The 23,277-nt window shown below is 48.7% G+C and overlaps 1 protein-coding gene and 1 long non-coding RNA gene across 4 annotated transcripts in view; one reads left to right on the forward strand and one right to left on the reverse strand.

The window, feature by feature from the left end:
• The first annotated feature begins 703 nt into the window (after positions 1-703).
• Positions 704-2,119, forward strand: LOC103591983. Its single transcript, XR_550632.1, has 2 exons — positions 704-1,381; positions 1,761-2,119. It is a non-coding gene; the product is annotated as an uncharacterized LOC103591983 (long non-coding RNA).
• A 1,194-nt stretch (positions 2,120-3,313) lies between these two features.
• Positions 3,314-23,277, reverse strand: part of CEP104 (centrosomal protein 104kDa) — a 39,091-nt gene continuing 19,127 nt past the window's right edge. Inside the window, exons 11-23 of one of the 3 annotated variants that reach the window (XR_550633.1) lie at positions 22,922-23,089; positions 22,069-22,242; positions 19,702-19,878; positions 15,692-15,898; positions 15,167-15,274; positions 10,508-10,544; positions 10,210-10,276; positions 9,452-9,560; positions 8,987-9,125; positions 8,713-8,780; positions 6,824-6,914; positions 5,376-5,811; positions 3,314-3,417 (exon numbers count right to left, since the gene is read on the reverse strand). Coding sequence is in view for 2 of the 3 variants with exons in the window: in XM_008574562.1 (XP_008572784.1) it covers positions 5,696-5,811; positions 6,824-6,914; positions 8,713-8,780; positions 8,987-9,125; positions 9,452-9,560; positions 10,210-10,276; positions 10,508-10,544; positions 15,167-15,274; positions 15,692-15,898; positions 19,702-19,878; positions 22,069-22,242; positions 22,922-23,089 (1,461 nt within the window). In the remaining variant the exon portion in view is untranslated. Of the gene's footprint in view, positions 3,418-5,131; positions 5,812-6,823; positions 6,915-8,712; positions 8,781-8,986; positions 9,126-9,451; positions 9,561-10,209; positions 10,277-10,507; positions 10,545-15,166; positions 15,275-15,691; positions 15,899-19,701; positions 19,879-22,068; positions 22,243-22,921; positions 23,090-23,277 lie in introns of those variants that run through there. The other 2 variants (XM_008574563.1, XM_008574562.1) reach the window with 2 other exon arrangements.

The following is a 23,277-nucleotide window of genomic DNA, read 5'->3' on the forward strand; positions in this document are numbered from 1 at the left end:
CCGGACCTGTAAGCTACCGGACCTGTAAGCTGCTGCTGCTGCTGAGGACTGAGCTCCTGTCATCTGCCAACAGCTCCCAGGATCTTTGGCGCCGGCCCGGGTGCCCTGCAGACGTTCGCGGGAGAGGCGCGGGGCCGGCCAGACGCCAGCGCGGCCTCCTCTCCGTGGAGCTTCGGGTGAGGCGGCCGAGGGGAAGCGGCCCCGGGAAGGAGGGGCCCGGGAGGCGACCTAGTCAGAAACCTCCCGCCGAAGCAGCCTAGGCCGGGCCCTGAGTCAGAGAGCCCGTCGGAGGAGCCTCCCGCACCGCCGGGGACCGCGGACCCGGGTGTGCGCCCTGCGCGGGCTTGGAACCTGGAAGGGACGTGGGCGTGCTGGGGGCGGCTTCTCCTTCGACCGCCTCGGGAACAGCGTCGCTCCCGCCGGGGTGTGCTGAGCCCCTCGCTTGGGCTGGGTCCTGGGGCCAGGTGGGCAGCAGACCCTTCTGGAGCCAGTGGATGCCGCGAGGACCAGGTGTCCGTGTCCACGCCCGGTGCTGGGGGGAGCGGGGACAAAGGGCACAGCCCTGGGCCCGGCGCCCCTCCTGCTGGCCTCCTAACCACCTGATCACGGTTTTGGTGAACTGCATTCTCCGGGTGCTGCTTACTCCTCGGGAGAGACACACCTCGACCCTGATCCCGAGAAGCGGTTCCTGCAGGCAGGACACTGTCCGAGGACCCTGCGGCAACGGGGAAGATGACGGAGGACACCACTCCTGTGGAGGCTTTGACTCTGAGGACAGGTGGCTGAGAAGGGGTCCTGGGGGTGACCCACGCCACAGGCCTCCCTCCCTGGAATGAGGAAACCGCGCCGTGGTGTGTCACCTCCGGCCCCTGAGTCTGACCTCATATCTCGCCTGTAAGATCCTGAGGGCTGGGAGGGTGAGATTTCCCTCCCCTTACCCCTTTGGCAGACTCCTGGGTGGGGTAGTCCTGCTCCCTCCTCCTGTGTCATTCTTCAGAAGCACAGAGGAACCCTGGGGAGTCTGAGGTTGGAAGGACACTCAGTGGGATTTTGAGGCCGTCTGGGCTTTCAGTCTGCCCACTGCTGGCTCGGCCTCGTGTGGGCAGGGGGCTGCCTAGGCCAAAACTCCGCAGTGCTCACCACTTCGGGTCAGGACCACACACCCTGAGGTTGGGCTGTGCAGAGAGGGTCAGAGCGCTAAGAAATGTGCCAAAAGGCTGTGGTCTTTAGCTCCATTTTACAGATGAGGAAACTGAGGCATGACAGGCTGCTGTCAGACGTTCCCTGAAGCTCTTCCGTTTGTGGAGTCAGAATCCTCTGTGGTATTTTCAAGATCCAGTGTCCCGAGACTCCTTGCATGACACCCTTCCTCAGGGAGAAGGTGAGTGGAAGCAGCAGGGACTTTGGAGTCCCTCCAGGGTCCCCTTCTGGGCACCGCCACCTTCTAGTTGTGAGGACTTGGGCATGGTGAGCCAGGCCTCTGGTCAGGGAACCAGGTGTGGAGAATAAGAACACCTGCCTTGGGCCGGCCCGGTGGCGCACTGCTACAGTGCGCCGCTTGGAAAGTGTGGCGGCGCTCCCGCCGAGGGTTCGGATCCCACATACAGACCGGTTCCTGCTCACTGGCTGAGCGAGGGGCGGGCGCAGCACCGAGGGTTGCGATCCCGTTGCCGGTCCCGGTCCGGTACGGGCGCGACACTGAGGGTTGCAGTCCGTTGCCGGAAAAAAAAAAAAAGAACACCTGCCTTAATCCTTGAAAGGGTTCCACTGTGACCATGGTGAGGACGGCCCTCTGCAGACTTGCTTCCGTCCCTGCTGGGTCTGTCTGAAGCCCTGCCTCCCTGCAGGAGCAGCTCGCAGGGGGTCACAGCTCCAAGCCCTGGCCCTGACTTTCCTCCCACAGCCCGTCTCGCCTAGCATCCCAATTGAGGATGACTCAGCCACTGTCCCAGGCTCTCCTGAGCAGGAGGTGGTGACAACGGTGGGGGCAGGTAAAGGAGAAACAAAACATGCCTGTGCCAAGGCTTGCACATTGTCACGATGGGCTCTTGTTTTTAGAATTGACTTAATTTTAAGAGCAAATAAGCGATGGCATAAATGAAAACCTAGCTCAAAGCAACATGCGTTAAAGATTCTCTTGGTGGGTACTGAGGGGGGTGTGTGTGTGATTTTTTTTGCAAGGGCTAATCTCAGGTATGATCTATAGCTTGTGCAGGAGCATTTGAGTTTTCTGCTAAAGTGCCCTCCTATCCCTCTTTCTCTCCAGAGCAACACACACACTGTAGGGAAAATGAAAAGTAAAAGTAAATGGTCAGGATCCCCGGGGGGAGGGTTTGGAATCTTGCCGAGCATTTGATGTGATAACTGCACGTGTGCCCAGGTGTTCTTTGGCTATTGTCTGTGGATGCGTGTGGGCACCCAGGTGTTCCTGGGTTGTTTGACTTGTGCCCAGGTGTTCCTGGGTTATTGGACTTAAATGTAAAGGATGAATGGCTCTGATACGCAGTGCCCTCGGGATGCCCCAGGAGGCCACTAGGGTGGCTGCTGCTAGCCACCTGAGCTTCTATCTGAATAAAGCCTATTAATTTTTACCCATGGCTCCCAGGATCTTTTTCCTATTACCTAGCTCGTGGACCTACAGGTGAGGGGTTTGTGACCCATTGGTACAATGGGTTTGTAGGGTCTGTGGGACCTAGCCCTAGCAATACACACACCATCTACCAAAGTAAGATATGGATTTTAAAGTGATTTTTGCTGTTTAAACTGTTTTTCTTTTAAGTTAATACATGTTCGTGTAAGAAAAAAACTATACACCATAACTTCAAAAATGGAAGCAATTATAAAATCATTATCAGAGCTGACGGAAGCCTAAAACCACTGTACAAATTTGGAGAGAAAATGCTGACTTTGTACTTTTTTGAAAAGCAAAGTAGCATTATTGGCTGGTATAAATATACTCTTTCAAAGGGGGAAAAACATAGGGAGAGATGATAAAGAATAATCCTCTGCTGGGCACAATTAGAGAATTTATAGAACATTCTGGACTTATTCCACAAGATGAAATTGGTCAATAATTTTCTCTAGCTTGTACGTAGCTTAAAATCTTTTCGCTTCCTCAGCAGTAAACCCATTGTGACCACTTGCTGTAGGGACCAAACTCTCTCCAAGCAACTTAACACTTATGGTCTCTTTCCTCAGCAGTCCTTGGTCTGTGTCTGAGGGTCCGGGTGGAGCAACACTTTGTAAGTTACACTGACTTTAGTAAACACTAACTGCTTTGTAATTACAATCTTGAAATAATAGTGACAAAACATTTAGTCATCTTTTTATTATATTAATATGCTCAGGGTGAAATAACCTTTAAGCCCTAGAACAACAACAAAAATATATCACTTAGATATTTGGTAATTTTGGTACCTGAAATAAAGACAAATAGAAAACTATGTTAAAACATTAAAAAGTTGCAAATTTTCATTAAAAGTATTTACATTTGTATTCCAATGCCACATTTATAGATACAGTTCTTTTAAATTAGGTTATTTAATAGAATAGCTTGAAATATGAAAACAGAAATAATTAAATATCCATGACTTATTCATGAGTGAAAATTCAATTATTAGTGTTCCAGATGTAGATATTCATAAATGGCCAAGGGATCTTACAGTTCCTTTTAAATTTTTTATCCTTTATTCTTGGTCTCGTAAGAGTGTACAGCTCTGCAAAGCTTTGAACAGCTGCTGAGCACTGCCAGAATCACTTCAGCATAAACACGATTCTTCCATAACCAGCAGCAGTCGCCTGCTAACGTGAGCCCACGTTTCTTTGTCAAACACTAAAAATGAGGTATTTTTACAAATATCTTCTTTGTTACAATGTATAGAAGTGTTTTATCTGTACGTTAAAAAGGGATTAGAAAATAATGGCCAAAATATTTTTGAAGCCAGAAAGGATTATTTTGTAAACATTTTGGCATCTGTATTTTGCTTTGTCTAATACAGTTTTGTTATCTCTCCCCTCAGACTTTAAAAACTTTAAATAGATTGTATTTTTAAAGGTTATTCTCTGGTAGGTCATATTCTTGTTCAATATTCTGAGTCAACCATACCAGAAGGTATTAGTTTACCAACAATGGAGATTAATTAATGCAAACTCATGGTTACTAACATATCCAGGGAGTACATTTCTCAGTTATTGGTTTTTATATACATTGTTTCGCGTGGTTGGGAATTGAAATGTATTTGTACACTAATTGTAGGATACAAAGTTCATCAATCCCAGACATTTCTAACTGGCATTTTGAAAGCCTGCCCATGTAACGCTCAGGAAGAAAGCATAACCCTTGGTCACTGGGTGGGACGGGGCGGGAGCAACTGTCCTTCGGTCTGCGGTAGGCTCAGCAGTTGAGGAAGCACAGACAGTGGCAGGAGGAGGATGGGGCACTTCCGGGCAGGTTCCGGGTGACCGTGGCTCTCTTCCCTTAGCTAGCCGGACACGAAGCACAGCTAACAAAAGCTACTCGAAGGAAACCCACGAATCACTTCCATAGGATGGGATGGTTGCTTAGGAGCTGCTTAGAAGACTTTTTCAAGTTTGGTTTCATCATTTCAAGCAGTGTTTTGGTGCTTTAAGCATATGGACATTAAGGTTCCAGCTACAACCTGGATTTGAAAGGGACAGGACGGGCCTAAAGCAGGAAGACTCTGAGTCTGCTGATACGTGCTGAAGACTCCTTTGTGTAAAGTAGAAGTTACCCCGTGCCAGAATCACAAACAAGGGATTGAGAAAGGATTCTGATTGACACCCGTGGGCAGGTGAGCATAGAGTGATCAGGTGGAAGGTTGGTTCATCATTTTTTTTTAGTAATTCACAGGTGTAGCGAATCTGAAGCTCCTCTGCGTAAAGGCTGATGCAGCCCTCCACGGGTGCTGACCTCAGCTCAGGTGGGAAACTACACTGTGGGGTCAAGTGAGGGCGAAGTCTGTCACAGAGACAGTGCTACTTAAGCATCTAGAGCAAGATGTGTGCTGAAGTGGGACTGACCTCAGTAACCACTTTTTAGATTTTCTTTTTTGCCTTTATTTCTTGTTACAGTGGAAACAAGTTCTGCAGGTAGTGACACCCTGCTACCCTGTAAGTGAGTGCACTAGGCAGAAAACCTAACAGAAAGGGCCTGTGGGGACAAAAGGCACAGTGAGACATGCTCATGCAGATGTCGCTCTCCTGGTACCACTGCCCTGCTGAGCCAAGGTCCTGCCTGTGTGGAAATCCTACCGTGTGTGACAGAGACCAATATGCAAAAGGTTGACAGTGAACATTTTATGGCAATCACTTCCAACAACTGAGGAGAGAGAGTGCTACGCTTGTGCTGACCCTACCTGTCCACTGCTTTGGTTCCCTTCCAGGCAATGGTTTCTGGCTTTCTCCAGCAGAACAACTGCTCTTCTGGGTCTGATCATGGCCTGAGAGAGGCCCAAAAGCTGCACACAGCTGGATGAGGGCTGCTCTGGGTCAGTTCTACACACACTGTGCCACGAGAGCTGACGGGGCACCCACTCACAAGCGGCTGAGCACAGCTGAGGGACAGCAGGAACGGAGCACGGGGTTGCCAAGTGCAAAAGAGTTAGGAGAAATGGTTATGAGTCAGGACACTTGCTCAGTCCCTTAGGTAGACAAAGGAGACAGAATGTCTGTCACGTCACGGCTTTGTGTGTGTCCTGCTGGAGCTTTTACTCAGGCCTCCCTTCGGGGTAGGGATCTTGCTTCCAACCTTTGATCCTGAGGTCCCTGCTTTGGCTGTTACGGAGCCTTTCCCTGCAGTGCAAACAGACACATGAGACAAGAACTGCATCCAGAGGGAGGCTCTTACCCACGGCGCAGACTGCAGAGCTCACAGTAACAGCGTGAGTGACTGCATCACGGCGCTGTGACCACGGCTGTCACCCACTTCCAGGAGTTAGGCTGAACCTGGTGGGGTCAGCACAGTGGATGGTGGTCACGTGTCCACAAATGGCCAGGCTGACTGTGGCCAAGTGAGATGTGGTTGTGTCGGCCACAGATGCAGATGCACACGTGGTGGCACCAGGAGAGGAAAGAACAAAGAGCTCAGGAGAAATGCCTGCCATGGGAGCAGAGGAACACGGCTCTGAGCTGTTTACCCAACCAGGAGCTTCGAACACGAAGGAAGTGGCAGCCATGACCAGAGATGGACTGCCTGGCCGAGCAGCCATGGGCAGGCTGCCTGGCATGCCTTTCTTTCCTCACTGGTGAAGAGGCTGGCATGAGGCTGACGCCCTGTCCCCCTGTGGCCCTCTGTCCAGGGCCCGTCACAGGCTGGGCCCCCATGCACACTGCCTGTCCTGCTCCATCTACTACGGAGGCATCACTCCCAAAATTAAAGCTGTGTATCCACAGATCTTTTGGTCAGGAATAATTTTCTAATGGAAGATACCATATTTCCTTGTATGGCATCCTAAATTTGACAGAAAATAGCTAAAGTTATGACTTATAAAGCAGGTAGAGGCAGCGCCCATGAGTCTACTGCTTAACTGCGTGTTTCCAGGGGCGCTGGAGTCAGGGATGTAGAGAGTGCCGAGGAGCAGAGTGTGCAGCCTGAGGACGCCCAGCAGGTCTGGTAGGTTACGACTGAGTTAGTGGCACCTGTGGAGCCTTCGGAAGAGCAGCCACAGTTTGGTGCATGTGGAGAATTCCGGTCACATGACTAGCCTGCTCAGTAGGGATCCAGAACATAAGCAAAGACCGGGATGCTCTTCTGAATAAGTTGGAATGGAGGTGGAGACCCTGCGGTGGCAGCACTGGCCCTTACCTGGCGGTAGCACAAGGGCCTTCTGCAGAAGGTGAGTCCTACGCAGGTGCGACGTGCAGCCAGCTGGGCCCATCAGGTGAGCTTTCCAGGCCTGCAATACAAAAGGAGCATGTTCATCAGGCAACGGAGATGGACTTGGGATGCTTTCACAGACCCAAGATGACTCGCTGTTCAAGGTGAAAATGAGAGGCGGCTGCACCGGCAGCAGTGCAGAAGCCCAGCCTTTGGGCCTGCGTGCATCCCCTGGGCTGTGCCTGATGCTGCCTCTGTGCTGTTGTGCAGCCCACGCCTTGGCAGCACCTGAGTCCTATAACCAGGCAAGCCTGCCCCTCACATCCATCCCACCCAGAACAACAGGGCACCTCAGTGCCAGCGTCTCTGAGCACTATAGCATCGTGAGATGTTTTCACATAAGAATATGCAGGTGCACATGCACGGTTTAAGGGTAAAAAGCAGAATGCTGTGTGTGAACACCTCCAAGCAGGGAAACAGAACACTCCAGCCCCAGGGTCCCCGCCATCTTGCTCCCTCAGTTCCTCACATAGTTACTGCTGTCCTCATCTGGGCGTTGCCTGACAGTCACACCGTTCATACGTGTCCCTAGAGTGTGCTGTTTGCACGGGCCTGGCTGTGAGATTTGCATGGAGAAACCACACGTAGCTGTTGCTCTGCAGCCTGCTGCTCCCTCTAAGGTCATCTGTGAGATTCGTCTGTGCCGGCATGTGGAGCTCACTTATTGCCATGGCTGTGTGCAGATGTACCCCGTGTATTCTCGGCTCTTCTGAACCTCTGGGCTACTCCCAGTCTTTTCCTTCCTATTGTGAACAGTGCCCCCTCCATCCCTGGGACATTGCTCCAGTAGGTTCTCCACATGCCCCCCTACAGCTTCTGTTTTTTGGTCTTTCCTGGATCATCTTAACAAGACACAACTGCTTGCCTCTCCCTGATCCCCCTCTGGGGGACAGCCTGTCTTCTCTGTTTGGTCTGTGAGCTTTCTCAGGTCAAGAGAAAGTGGCAGAGGATTGCTGGGCTTGAGTCATCTTGCTGGTACCATGTCCCAGAGGCTGGGACAAGGAGAGGCCAGCAGCAGGACACAGTGGGTGGACTGCAGGTGACAGTAGCTACGGAGGTTGGAGGTGAAGTAGCTAAGCTAGACAACAGGTGTCCAAAGCCAGGAGGGCCACCAGGGCTTGGCACTCCCTGAACTGGCAGAAAAAAGGCATCTCCAGCCAGTTGTGTTAGAGAGCCAGAATAACAGACATGGAGCCGCAGACTGCCCCGGTCCCTCGTCCCTCCTCAGTGCCTCCCACGCCAGAGAAGCAGGTGCGTATGGAAGATGCTGCCCGTCCCCAACAGGCCTGTTGAGTCTCAGGTGCAGCGTGCACTGGGGAAGGTAGGAGAGCTTGGAATGAAGATGCTGCCCGTCCCCAACAGGCCTGTTGAGTCTCAGGTGCAGCGTGCACTGGGGAAGGGAGGAGAGCTTGGAATCAGACAGGACGTAGAACTGTCAGACCAGTCTGGCTTAAGTGTTATGAATCAGAAGTGACCAGAGTATTATAGAATCTGGCCAAGATGCCATTTAGGGCCTCAATACAAAAAAGAAAGCAGTGACCAGAAAAAAATAAACCATTTCATGCTTATATCCTAATGAGACTCCTCAAATAAACCACTTATATGTGTTGTGGAAGGAAGTCGCGTGACTATGCAGGCAAATGGAATAGCTGTTCAGAAAAAGCTGGAACAGAAACGTCCTGCCCCCACACACTCAGCGTGCTTTACACCGCCTGCAGTCCGGCAGTGGCAGCAGTGGAGGCAGCGGGTCACTGCTGCGGCCATCTAAAGGTGTGCCGATTACTCATGTTGGTCACTGTCCCCAGATGGGCCCTCACCTCTTCTCCTGGTGTGAAGTTCTCATGGCACAGAGGACACCGGTTTGCCAGCTTCTCTGGTTTGGCAGCTGAAATGATTTCAATAAAGTAATATTTAGTTACTCCTACGAAATGTGAACAAGAGGGAGGACATTCCAACAGGAATGTCGCCTGCGTGGCTGTCGGACCCTCTTTAGTCACACAAAGGCCCTTGCAGATGCCCCGCAAGCAGCTATGCCTTTTCCCAGGAGCATGCCTGGTGACCAGAGGGCAGGGCCTAAGAAGAAACACTCACGGTTACAACTCTTGGCTTTTATGTGTCTCGGCAGCTCTTCTTTTAAAATGGCCTCGCTGCAGCGGTAACACTTCCCAAACCCTTCTTTCTTGTCACATTCTGTCAGCAAGTGCTCCGTCAGGCTGGAGATCTCAACCACCTGGATCCCAAACACAGAACAAAGCATGTCGCTGAGAACGCTGGCAGGCACCCTGCTGGCCAAGAACACAAACATGCTACAGATGAATTACATGCTGTGTGATTCCATTTGTGTGAAGCTCAAAAAGCAGGTAACACACAATTGTGGCTTCTGACCCCAGGATGGTGATGACTCTGGGGAGGAGACCCGAAGGGCATGTGACACCTCATGGCTTATGGGTGTTTACGTGTGTGTGCTGTGCCTCAACTACTGGTCTCACAGCTTCCCCTCTGAAAGCATGGGGACTTGGGGTATCTAAGTGGCACAGCCCTGTGCCGAGGTCAGACCTGCTTGCAGTGGCCACATCTTGTCAGCATGAGGCAGTGCTTCCAGTAGTGGAGGTCCAGACCTTCCTCCGTGAAGGACTTGCTTCTCTCCCCACAAAAGATACACAAGCTGCAAGGAAACAGCAGAGCAGGAAGTGAAGGCAGAGTCCAGTTCACGGTGGCCCCTGCTCCCATGGCCCAAGGACACCCTGAACACTTTCCCATCCCTCTGTGCTGGTGCCTTCCCCCACCTGAGTCCCCAAGCCTGCTGCAGCCCGGCTGGACCTCACTGGAGGGAGTGCAGCGGGGGCTGCCTGGGTCCTCTGTTAAAGCCCCACAACAGAGTGTTCACCAAGTAGGTGCGTGAAATAAATTAGATCAAAATCCCCCCAAGTCTCAGCTTTGTTAGCACACTCAAGCTCAAAGCGCATTTCAAGTCACAAGAAAAGACATGCCAAAGACATTTCCCTTAAATTCCTATAGGTTTGTCCTGGCCAAAAGGAAAAGTGTTTTGCTGCTACAACACTTTGTGTCTGTGACAGCGATTATGACAAACAGGCTGGTAACTACTGTTGGGGTACAGAGAAGGAAAGCTATCCTGACTTACCGGGAGTTAATGCTGATTAGAAGACAATTTTCCTAGCTTTTAAATTTACTGAAAAAAGCCAATTAATCTACAAAATCATAATGAACTAGGGAGAAGGTATGTATTTTTCAGTATTTTTATGTGACCAGTCTCTCCAGTCATCATGTAATAGGTTAAAGACAGTTTGACTCACTTATCTAAATAGTGATCATCTGGAATTGCCAGAGCATCAGGCAAAGCTGCTTTTCTTCCTTGAGTGTCTGAAGAGATTAAAACAATTTAAGTAACTTTTTGTAAAAGTTATTTTCAAATTATTAGTAATCATTTCATTGTCAACTATTTAAGATACTTTAAAATATAATACAAGTTAAAAAGGTAGTATTTTACATTCGGCTTTAAGACGTCTGAAATGCAGCAGGTGTCACGCAGATACCTGCCACATGACCGAGGGCGGTTTCTGCGTGGGGCTCCCACAACCTGCGCTTACGTACCCGGATTCCTTGGCTTCCCAGCATCACTCTCCTTTTCCTGAGACACAGAAGCAGAGAGGTCAGGGTCAGGGTTGCAGCGGGCATAGAGTCTACCTGGGACACATTTTAATGCTGAAAGTATGCTCTTAGGTTTTGTTTTAGAATTTCCATCTTCAGGTAACAACTTTTTTTTTTTTTTAAAGATGACCGGTAAGGGGATCTTAACCCTTGACTTGGTGTTGTCAGCACCACGCTCAGCCAGTGAGCAACCAGCCATCCCTATATGGGATCCGAGCCCGTGGCCTTGGTGTTATCAGCACCGCACTCTCCCGAGTGAGCCACGGGCCGGCCCAGGTAAGAACTTTTTGAAAGAGTTATCAGCATTCCTTCCTCCCGTTCTCCTGCAAGCCCCTCCCCTTGGGCCCTCAGTCCCCCGCCTCATGGAGGTGGCTCTTGTCCAGGCCACGGGCTCCTGCACGTTGCTCACCCACCAGCCCTTTTCACCACCATCTCACTTGGCCACTCAGTGGCATGTGGCGCGTTGTTCGCCCCTTCTCATCCAGGCTCCCAGGACACCCCTTGAATCTGGTTTCCTCCAACAGCCCTGGCTGTGACTGTTTTCTCCAGGCCCCATCTTCCCTGTCTATGTTTACTCTAATGGTGCTCCCATCCAGTTCCCAGGCTGTAGATACACCTCTCTGTTGAGAGCCCAGAAATTTCCACCTTCAGCCGGGCCCTCCCTCCACATGCGTTTCTAGTCACTGTCAACTTCGTGCATCTAAACCCAACTCCCACTCTCCCTCTTGAGCCCGCACCTCTCTCCGTCTCTCATCTCAGATCGTGGTGTCTTTGCTCTCCACTCTTCAGGCCACACACCTGCAGAGTTCCGACTCCTTTACTGTCAACTTCGTGCATCTAAACCCAACTCCCACTCTCCCTCTTGAGCCCGCACCTCTCTCTGTCTCTCATCTCAGATCGTGGTGTCTTTGCTCTCCACTCTTCAGGCCACACACCTGCAGAGTTCCGACTCCTTACCAACCTCTATCAGACCCACCAGCAAATCCTGTAGGCTCTGGTTTCAAAACACACCCAGACGCAACTGCTTCTCACCACCCCCACCACCAACTCCACTGTGTCTCGCCAGTACTGTGGCTATAGCTTCGTAAAGGATTTCCCTGCTGCTCCTAATACAGGGGCCAGGGTGACCCTGTTAGCACCTCAGCAAGGTGAGTGACTTCTGCTCAAAACCCTCTCAGCCTGTCCCCACCATCTGAGGTGGTCCAGCCACACCGGCTTCCCCGCTGCTCCCTGCAGGGGCTGGGCCCATTCCCGCCTCGGGGCCTTTGCACCAGCTCTGCTCCAGTCCTTGTCCAGTGATCTGGAGGCTGTCCCACCTCCCCTAGCTCTAAGTGCTGTTGCCACGGGCCACCCTCCCTGCTTCAGAACCCCGTCTCTGCTTTAGTCTCCTCCCTAGCACGGACCACTGCCTCTTGCGCTTTGCATCTTCCTGATTCATCTCGTTTGCTGTCTGTCTCCACTCCGGGAACTGAAGGCCCACCAGGGCAGGATTTGTGTCTGTTTTGTTCACTGCTGACTCCCCAGTACCCCAGTGCCTGGTACATATGAGTCCTGAGAAATACCCGTAGAATACATGAATAATTTAGGAGTTGGAAAATTCTTTGTACACAGTGGGCTCCGGTAGCAGAGGCAGGAATCTATCTGGGCCCTCTCCACCAGTCTCCCCCTCTCTCTCTTCCTCTTCCTCCTGCTCAGGTGCTGATGACGGGTGGAGTTCTAACTTAATAAACTGGACAGAAAAGGTCCGCTCTGCCTCCAGAGTGTCACCTGCTGGCTGCAGGGCCGTGCTGCTGCTGCTTGTGGGCAGAAGTGGTCACGGTTGGTTCTGGGGCTGGGGCCCTTCCCGCCACTGCTCCTAAGTGGCTTCCCGCGTCCTCCCAGTCTTGAGACACACCTCAAGTTTTCCTTGCTGCCACTCAGCCTTCCAACACTACTGTCATCTACAAAAACTGGAAATTAGTTGAACTCATACTGCCAGGGGACCAACCATCTTGGTCTGAGGAGGGTTGGAGGGGACTCCCCAGGGATTTCAGCTTTAAAGGGGAATGGGGACAAGTTGGTCATCCTATACACACATTTAAATGATGTATTACAAACATGAATCCCACCTCCTGCATTTACAGAAAATGAAATCGTACACGACAGTACTTTCTCTCAAACCCAAACAGTGAACATGAAAAACACATACAAAGCACAATTTTAGAACCAGAAAAGAACTTAACAGATCAGTATTAAACTTGCAAATGGGGTTGGCATGATTTACATACCTACAGAGTAGAGAAAGCAAACCTAACACAATTGGATTCCAGGGACTGAAGAAATGCTGAGATGGGACACAGCAACAGGAGTCACAGCCGCGGGATTCTGTGCCGTGACAGGGAGCAAGCGCTTAGTGTCAGGGCTGAGGCACCCACCAGCTCCTGACCTTGAGTAAGTCCCTTTGGTTTGCTGCGTTTGTGTCCTCATTTGTATGCCATCAGGGATAATAATTCACGTGCGCCAGGTCACTGAGAGCATGGCTACACGTGAAAGTCTTCATATGCCACAGTCTACCACACGAGCCAAGGAACCGCCCCCAGCCCCCCACCTCGCTGCCCCGTTCTCTCCTTTTCTCACCTTTCCGTCACTCAGGCATCTAGTGGCAATGTTACTGTGGCTTTCTGCCATAGGAAGTTCAATGTACATTCGGTCATCTTTTTTATTTCCCTTCCGACCCATTTCTCCTTTTCACTGTGGTGAGGACACTGAGCGTGCGCTGCAGTGTGCAGTCCAGCAGGGTCCTGCAGGGAGCCGCGCAGCCGGCCCAGACCCTGCTCATGTTGACGGCTGAAACTTTACACCTTCAACAGCAGCTTTCCGTGACCCCCACTTTTTCTTTCTTTTTAAAATAAATTTTTTTTCAACTTAGGGAACTTAATACAAAATTAGTGTTATGAAACTAACTTAAATCTCAGAAGCAGGGCAGTTTAAGAGGAAGAGGTTTACACTCAACCGAACACTATCTGATCCCACTGTGTGTGATTCCTCCACAGGCTGAAGAGTAAGGGCTTCCTCTTCCAATGCACTGAAATCAGATCTTCACATTCAAGCTGGTTTTGTGTAGAGGGTTAAAAATCTTGATTCTGGTTTGACTTTTAGACAGGGTTCTTTAGCTAAAAAACTTATGGGAGGAAAGCCCACAGCTAGTGGGGCAAAAAGTCTATCTAATCAAGTATATGTTGATTTTTTTTTTTTTTTGTCCTTTTTGAGACTGGCCGCACCGCACTCAGCCAGTGAGCGCTATGAGCGCACCGGTCATCCCTATATAGGATCCGAACCCGCGGCGGGAGCGCTGCTGTGCTCCCAGCGCCGCACTCTCCCGAGTGCACCACGGGCTCAGCCCCAAGTATATGTTGATTCTCAGTTGATTTTTAGATAGGGTTTTTAGGTAATGCATGTAGGGGACAAAAGTCCTCAGCTAGGGGGCAAAAGCCCACAGCTACTGGGCAATGGCCCATCTAATCAATTTTTTTTTTTTTTTTTTTTGACCGGTAAGGGGATCACAACCCTCAGCACGGTGTTGTCTGCGCTGCGCTCAGCTAGTGAGCGCACCAGCCATCCCTATATAGGACCTGAACCCGTGGCCTCGGCACTCCCAGCGCCGCACTCTCCCCGAGTGAGCCATGGGGCCGGCCCCATCTAATCAATTCTAATCCATGTTTAGGGATGGGATTATGTACTTTGATTATTTAACATACTGATTTTTGTTAAAAGATGTTGAAAGAACTGCTGTAGGGAAAAATGTGAAAAAATGTTTGCTAAGGGCAAGCTGTTTGTTGTTGGAAACTTTAGAGACAATTATACTTAGATTTAGTCATAAGAATTTAACTTTTGCTTAAATCATTTAAGGAGAGGTTATATGTTGGATTAGATAACGATTGCAGTTTGATCAACCTAGCTTTTCACAAATTGTACTTTGGAATGTCACATTCTTAATTTAAATGATGTTCCCAGTTTCTATTGTTTAAGCTATACTTAGCTGTAGATAACTTTTGTCACATTGTCCATGTCTTTGTGTCCTTTTGAAATGACTGAATCAAGTGATTTTTCTTGTGAAACTTCCTTGTCTTTACAATAAAGACAAGCTAACTGTGACTCGGGGCTGTACCCGGTTTTCTCCTAACGGAGGAGTTGCTGAGGTGCAGGCCCTTCGGGCTTCTCATTGCATTCATGTTGCTTTGAGTAATCCTTTTTGCATCTCTGTTACACAGTGAGAAGTGTAACAGTTTTGCTCCTTTGCCTCTGAAGGAGGCTAGGGGCCTCAGGGGAGAGGACCTCTGTCTCCTCCCCTCTCTCATCCTGCACAGCTCCAGGACTCCTCTCTAAACACTGGCAGCAGTTCACTCCAGTCCCAACAAAGAGAAGCACATGACAGATGATCAGACACTAATTCCAACCATCTAAGGGAGGTCTTCTTTTATCTACCCCCAAATTAGTTTAAAAACAATAAAGACACCCATTTGCACAATCCCACTGAAGGTAAATCAAGGACACTGTGTATCTAAATAATGAAATAAATTTCAACTTAAAGCAGCCTGATGAAGATACATAAACTTCTCCCACCTGGACTTCAGCCTGAATTTCTCTCAGTGCTGCCAACTGCCCTTGTAAAGCTTTGATTTCTTCCTTCTTTTGTTTTTCTGCTGCTTCTGTAGCGGCTTTTTTCTGTGCCTGGTAAGAAAATTATGTTTCCATTAGAATAGCTTTTTAGGGTATTCTTAGAAACTGGGAGACAAATGATGGCATATAAATTATGTTTCTTATACATTATGAAAGTCACTAAGACCACTAATATAACTAGGGTTATACTGCTAAATTTCTCTGATTAATTTAATGAATGATGATCAATAGATGAAACTGCAAATGTCCTCATGGCTATCGTTACTCCTATTTACAGACTGGGAAGCTGAGGGTCTCACAGGCAAACAGTGGAAGAGCCAAGATCTGAACTCAAGGAAGCAAAACTCGTAGCCAGCATGCCTGTGCTGCCCGAGCACATGGCTCTGGAGAACAATCTGTTATTTATTCATGTACAAAGTAGCTTCTTAAATATAGGGTTAGATCGTGATTTCGTTAAAGTTAACTTACCCTAATTTCAGCATCTGTAGGTCTGCCATCTATTTTAGCAAATCCCTCAAAGATTGTTTTGTAGAGGACATTCTTGCGAGTGTGGTTGTCATCTGGAGGGAGGTACTCTAGAATAAAAGCCTGGTGCTGTTTATACATGTCCAAAATAATTCTAACCGCTGTTTCTCGCACCTCATACACTCTGTGCTCCAGGGCACTCACTGAAAACTAAAAATAAAGTTGGGAGGGGTTCTTGTTGTTACTGAGCCTTAAAATGACAAAGTTAAATTTTTTTCCAGCATAAAAGAAGTACATTCTAAAAATCTGAAAAAGAAAACACCATACACAGAATCCTATATATTAAGACACATACAGAGTCATTCTCTTAGTTGACCTTACATACATGGTTGAACTCACGTATGTCTCATTTGTGTTTTGCTTTTTTCTACTTAATGCATTAACAAGCATCTTTTAGGTCATATCCTTCCATAAACTTCCCGTTAAGTATCACAAAACATTCCAAACATACGGAGGAAGAGATACGAGAAACTTCATGGATCCACCACCTAGATTTATCCAACGTTACAATTTTACATGCTTGCTTTCTTTTTGTTTGTCAGAAATAGAACACCTTGGCTACATGTCAGTCCCCTGTGTAGGTCTCCCCAGCCACTGTCTTCTTGTCCTCGCTGGAGGTGTCCACTCTCCCGAAGCTGCCACCCACGTGTCTTCACTTACTGCAGCGTGTGCGTGGCTGCGAGTGTGTGTATGTGTGCGTAAACATTATAATTGTCCTCGCTGGAGGTGTCCACTCTCCCGAAGCTGCCACCCACGTGTCTTCACTTACTGCAGTGTGTGCGTAAACATTATAACAGTATACTGTGCTTCTTTCTGAAACCTCCTTTTTCCTTACTCAACATTACGTTTTCACGTCTGTGCGCATTCATTCCTCTGACCCACTTCATTCACGTGAACTGCTCTGTGCTGCCTCATCGTATGAACACGTAGTATACTCATCCGGCCCCAGGCCAACATTGACGTTCTTAGGAAATCGCCATTGCCCAATGGTCCTCTGGGCATCCAGGGCTCTCAGTTCCTGGGTGTCCTCACTTCAGACAGTCTCAGACTGAGCCCCACACTCTGAGGTTCTCCCCAGACGCTGTCATTCTAGTTATTGTACCATCCCTGAAAGCACTGCTCTGAGGGACCCCGCACTCTGATCGCCACCTACTTCCAGCCTCGTTTCTGTGCTCCTTCCTCGAGTCTCCCAACCCTGCTGGCCCTGCAGTCCATCCCTGCTGCTGCTGCTGTCTTTCTACATCTGTCATCTCCCTCAGGTCTTTCACTGCACTGTGTCCAGTTTGGCTTGTATGGCCATCGGGACAGTCACTGCTGGCATCCATGCACACCTGTGACATCCTGGGCCCTTTCTCCCTTCTTTGTGTCACCAGGAGAAGCTGAATGTGATGGCAGACTTCAGAATCACGCAGGCTGGTTTCCCTTTAGACTTCCAGCCATACACAGCAAGGGGGCCCTGGGCACTACACAGCAGACCCTTGTCAGTCCACTCCAATGTCAAGGGGAGCATTTTATACTCCCTTCTTGCCTCTCAGACCTCCACTATCCATCTCAGCTTGGAGCTGACTTCCTCCTGGGAGGAGCATGACGGTCCTGCTCCCATCTGAGGCCAGCCCTGCTGTGGTACCCTGAGCTCAGGGACTTGGCTTCCACTACTCCCCATACCTGTCTCCTAATTCTATCAATTTTTCCATCTTCTGCCCCCCATACCCCCTGGCTGGATCATTCCTGCCAGCATTTAGATGGCCCAAGACATGAAGGTGTGCTCAACGAAACCAGCTCCTTCTCTTCCTCAGTGCACAGCTCTGCTGTACCTCTCAGTCCCTGACAATTACGATGGGCCATCCTGGTCAACGGGAATGTGGGCAGTGGCTTAACCCATGAAAACCTCCCTCTCACAATCCTCTAATCACATTCCTTTATTCAGTGCCCTGGGAGGTGATATGTGAAAACTGGTGGCATCATACATGTAGGACACTGAGTCCCCAAATGACTGCACGTCGCAGAGCATGCTCTATCTTTGCTAACTGCAGGGGACCATGAAGAGAGACAGAAATAAACTTTCACTGTGTCAAGCCACTGAAATTTTAGCATTCGTTACTGTATTGTAGCCGACTGTAACTAATCCTGAAGTGGGGTGCTGCTGTAAGAATTTGAATCTGTGGGGCAGGCTTCGTGGCTCTGTGGTGGGGAGCAAGGAACTGAGCTTGCAGGCAGGGAAGAGGGGGCACCAAGCTGTGCAGAACCTCTGCCACAGCTCTTGCCCACTGCAAATCAGAAGGCAGAGCGCGGCCTGCTGAGCTGGCAGTGCTAGGAGGATACAGCGGAATCACTGGGGTATTGCAGTGTCTGGGCTACAGCTGGCTGCCTCTGACAAGCTATGCAAAAGGAAGCTGAGCTCAGAACAGAACTGGCAGTGCGCAATCAGAAAGGAAAGGACTGGGCTTCTCTGAGTCCGATAGGGACCCGCCGGCAGGCCTGAGGGGAGGGTACCATGATGAAAACTGTGTTCCACAAGAGAGCTCCCAGTATTTTGCTGAGAACAGTCTGCAGGGACAAGGGAGGAAGAGGAAGGAAAGTCCACTGCGGAGTCTGTGACCTCAGCCCAGGCAAGAGGCGGCTGGCCCGGCTGGGAGCAGTGAAGGTGTGGGACCTGGTCAGGTCTGGACGTGTTTTCAGGGAGGGCCCAAAGCATTTGCTAATAGAGGCTCGAGACAAGGGGCAGCGTCAAAGGAGACTCCACGGTCATGGCCTGAGAAGGCAGAAGGATGGAGGTGCCGTGTACTGAGCTGGGAAGGCTGGAAATGAGCAAGTGGAGTTTGATTGGGACTTGGTGAGTCTGAGGCTTGCTAATATCCAAGTGGAGGCCGAGTCGGTGCCAGAGGAACGGGTCGGTGCCAGGGGAGCGGGACAGGCCTGCGATATATATTTCGAGTCTTCAATAAATGGAGTCAGTGAGGGGCTGGCCCCGTGGCTCACTCGGGAGGGTGAGGTGCTGGTAGCGCCGAGGCTGCGGGTTAGGATCCTATATAGGGATGGCCGGTGCGCACACTGGCTGAGTGTGGTGCAGACAACACCATGCCGAGGGTTGTGATCCCTTTACCGGTGAGAATACAAAAATACAAAAAACGGAGTCAGTGAGATGGCTGAGGGAGGTAAGAGCAGGTAGAAAGGAGAACAGGCACGTCACGCTGCAATGCGACACAGGCAGGAGGAGGGAGCAGGACCAGCAAAGCAGCTGAGATAGCGAGGCTAGTGCGGCGAGGGAACGGGACGGCACGGGGCTCTGAACTCCCACATCTATCAGTGAGACAGGTGAGCAGCAATATGCCTGGCTGTGCATTTTACTATGTCAGGTCCAATAGGAACAGAGAATCAACAGAGAAGAAAGTCGGTGACCGACTCACCACAGCTTCCTCCACCTCTCTCCGCATGAGAGGAACAGAGGCGGAGAGCCCGTCTCTGGACTGGACTGGTAACACTCACCACGAAGCATTTATCCACACGACTGGCTAAGATGCCGGCTGCACAGTCACAGCTACATTGTCAACACGTTTGAAATCAGGACATAGCAAATTTTTGATTGCTAGAAAATTTCTTAGAACTTCCATGGTTTAATTAAAGTTGTCCAAAGCACAAAATCATGTACACTTAGTATACCTGATAGTCTCTGCTATACTGCAATTATTTCTTATAGACAAGGAAATGTTTCTTATGACTTGTTTCCCACTATGGACAAAGATCTGTACACACCAGGCACCAACTAATGAAATTAATAAAAGCAGGAAGACTGCAAGTGCCATTTGTTAGATGCAACAGTAATGATTTTTCCAAAATCACTCACTCATTCATTCATTCATTCATTCAGTAAACAAAGATTAGACACTTGCCATGCTCCAGGCACTGTCCTAAGTGCTGGGGCCACAGTGGCACATCACACGAGGCCTGCTTACCTTCATCACGTTGTCGACAGTGAAGCCTGAGCTCCCAGTGCCCAGGTCTTTAAGCAGTCGGGCCAGAAGGCCCGTCTGACTCATTGCCAGGTGAATCGAAGCGTTTCCTTTCAATGGCTGCACCAAGTAAGATGGGATAATTTGCAGGGACTTCACTTCCTTAAACAAGGCCATTTCCTATAAAAGTCAACACAGTTTGTTAATTTTTGCTGGAAAATGCTGGAGGAAATTTAGTACAATTTAGTATAGTTTCCAAACTAAACAGTGAAGGAAAAAATAGGGAAATAAAAGATAATAGTGACGAGGGGCAGTAAAATCATTGGTCTATAAGATCATATTTCTTTTTTTGGCAGCTGGTATGGGGACCCAAACCCTTGACCTTGGTGTTATAACACCGTGCTCTAACCCACTGAGCTCACAGACCAGCCCAAGATCATCTCTCTATTGAAAGCATAATAACAGTCAGGAACTATATAACCCAAAGCATGAGAATTAAGACCACGATCCCTTGGCCATTAGTGAGAGCTTCACAGAAAACATAACTGAGCACTTGGAGGTCCTGTTCTCAGTATTGCCAAACCTCAAGAAAAAGTCTTCTTTTTTTTTTTTTCCTTTTTGTCTTTTTTCGTGTCCGGCAATGGATCGCAACCCTCAGTGTCGCGCCCGTACCGGACTGGGACCGGCAACGGGATCGCAACCCTCGGTGTTGCGTCCGCACCTCGCTCAGCCAGTGAGCGGCCGGTCTGTATGTGGGATCCGAACCCTCAGGTGGGAGCGCCGCCACGCTCCCAAGCGGTGCACTGTAGCAGTGCACCACCGGGCCGGCCCGAAAAGTCTTCTAAAACTACAAAATAAACTATAGTTTTGCTGCTAGAATTATCACTGCTTTAGTATTTGTTGAACATTAACCAAGAGTGTAACCACGTAGGTTCTCCAGTTAATACGACTACTCGTGGGCCAAGATGAAAAAACGTCAGTACCACTACATATGTTAATGTGTCTAAACAAAAAAGTCTTTCTGTGATGAAGATATTTATCATTTTATTAGTCAGATACAGAGAAAGAAATGATAAAATACTGAAGCATTTAAGTGGCAATACAGAAAAAATCTGTTTTTAATAAGTCTGTAAGTCAATAACCTCTCACTTTGCCAGCATGATAAACTGTATATTTGGGCCTATGAGCGGCTCTTTACAGACGTAAAAGACAAAAGAAGGATAAGGGCACTCCTCAGAGAAGTCTGAATGGGGAACTCGCTACGCCACCACCAACGCCGCGAGTATGGCGCATCCGGTCGGCGGTCGGCACGCTGGTGCGCAGCGGTCTTAACCCTGCCCTATGCTGCGGTGAGGTGACCTCACCCCCAACTACTCGGAAATCAACATGGCTTAAGAAAATGAAATGGAGCGGCAGCATGTTCTCATTTCCAACCTGTCTCTTGAAAGACGGCCCCTCCACACTGTGACCCGCGCTAACAAGGAACGCACTGTAGCACTTTAGTGTCACCTGTGTTTACCTTCTTATCATTATGACTTACTTTTCCTTATTAATTTTTCCTAAAAATTTAAGTTTATCAAATGAAACTAGGCCTGTGGTTCTTCATACTTTGGAGAAATTACCCTTTTGAGAAACTATGAAAGCTCTCAATTCCTTCCTAAGAGAGAGAGGCATGCTCACAAAATTTTGTGAAACACTGAATTCCTAGACTTTCTGAAGCCCAAGAACTTTCTGACCCTTAAGAACTCCTAGACTAGATGAATCCATTAGCTCATTTAAAGACAGTGAAATACATGCTCAGCTACTTGGTACAACTGTGTGCCACAAAACTCTCATACGTTTACTTCTACTTTGGTTTTTCCCACAATGCCTAATCTACAGCAGGCTGCTTGGTGAAAGAAGATATGTACATTAAGACAATTACGCTTTATCATTTCTTTACCCCCAATGTTCTAGTTTGATATAGTTTTTCATATATTTTTATTTATTTAAAAAATTAATGTTGGTAAAAGAAACACTGGGAAGCCAAAGTGTACGTTTTATTTTTTTGTCTTTTTTTGTGACCGGTAAGGGCATTGCAACCCTTGGCTTGGTGTCACCCGCACCGCACTCAGCCAGTGAGCGCACCAGCCATCCCTATATAGGATCCCGAGTGAGCCACGGGGCCAGCCACAAAGTGTACGTTTTAACCAAAGTTTACGTCTAACACAAGTTTACCTTTGGAACATTAAGGACAGTGTGATAATGAACCCCAAAGGGTAATTTATAATGCTCTTGAGTAGACATACTCTTGTAAGGCATTAAGAAAGTCAGATGTCTGTAGAATATGTTTATTATTTATGGTTTCAAATGTCATGATGCAGTTCAGACCTGAATAAAATTTGCAGCTATGACACGGAGGCGGGTGGAAGAATCTCCGGTTCTGGAGAGCAAAACGGGAACGGTTCTGTCCACACAGTGGGCTGTTTCGAGTTTGCTCAGTTTATGTTTGGGGATATATTGTGTGATTATCATTTTCAACAATTTCAAAGAAGCCTGGAAGACCTAAGAAAAAACGATAAACACAGATGAGCTACTATAATTGAATTCTACCAAAAGTAAACATGAAATTCACTATTAGTAGTAAATAGGGACACTATATTGAAAATTACACCTTGTCTGAAGGGCTGAAATGGCAAACTGAAAGCTTCCGGACGAGGACCCTGCATGAAGGAGACGCATGCTCTTACTCCATTGTATCATGAAGTGCTCAACCTACTTCCCGGACACCAGACATCCAGCATTACTGCCTCAATGGATACGCTCCCGTGTTAATGCAGACAGCAGTATAACTGTGAAATGTTCATTCTGAAGGCCCATTTGGAATTAGAAAAATTCAATAGTAACCCCTAAGCTCCTCAGGTTTCATGAAAAATAAAAACATAAGCTGCACACTTGTTAGTTGTGGTGAATCAGGACACTGCAATCACCTGGCTTTGAAGACCATGGAAAAGTGATCACTGTTCAAGGCTGGAGAGGATGACCCTAGCAATGACAGATTTCACGGACCCTTCATTTACAACCAACTGTACCCTCTATTTCTTGCTAAGAGAACCTTAAATCCTAGCTATGCTCTTAAGCTAGAGTTGGTGACTATGTCAGTGACCAGGTTCTCTCTCAAGTTGCTCTGGTGTACTGTGGCATGTCATGTGATCTGGAGCCAGCGCCAGCTGAGGAAACTCACTGAGGTCACAATGTCCTTGATGGCTCTTCTAATGAGAAAGATGGACGCCCTCAGTGTGCTCTTTAAATCTTCTTTTGGGGTTCCAACAGGCATCTCCATCAACTTTTGGTACAAAGCAAGCAGTGCATCCTCTCGGTAGGACCACGTCTTGGAATAGGCCCCAGCCACCTGCCGCAAAACAGGAGCCTGGCTTTACGCAACAGCTAGCATTTTTGTGACAGCACATGACCACCCTCTCCGGCGCCAGACAACTTGAGGCTTTTTTTTTTAAACTAAGAATCTTTTCTAATAAGAGGATCTCTACAGAATAAATATGTCTATTTAGAGAAATAATTTTTCTAATAAGGAGAAAACTT

This window comes from Galeopterus variegatus, unplaced genomic scaffold (assembly GCF_000696425.1).
Source record: "Galeopterus variegatus unplaced genomic scaffold, G_variegatus-3.0.2 Scaffold1065, whole genome shotgun sequence".
In the NCBI taxonomy this organism is placed as follows: Eukaryota; Metazoa; Chordata; class Mammalia; order Dermoptera; family Cynocephalidae; genus Galeopterus; species Galeopterus variegatus.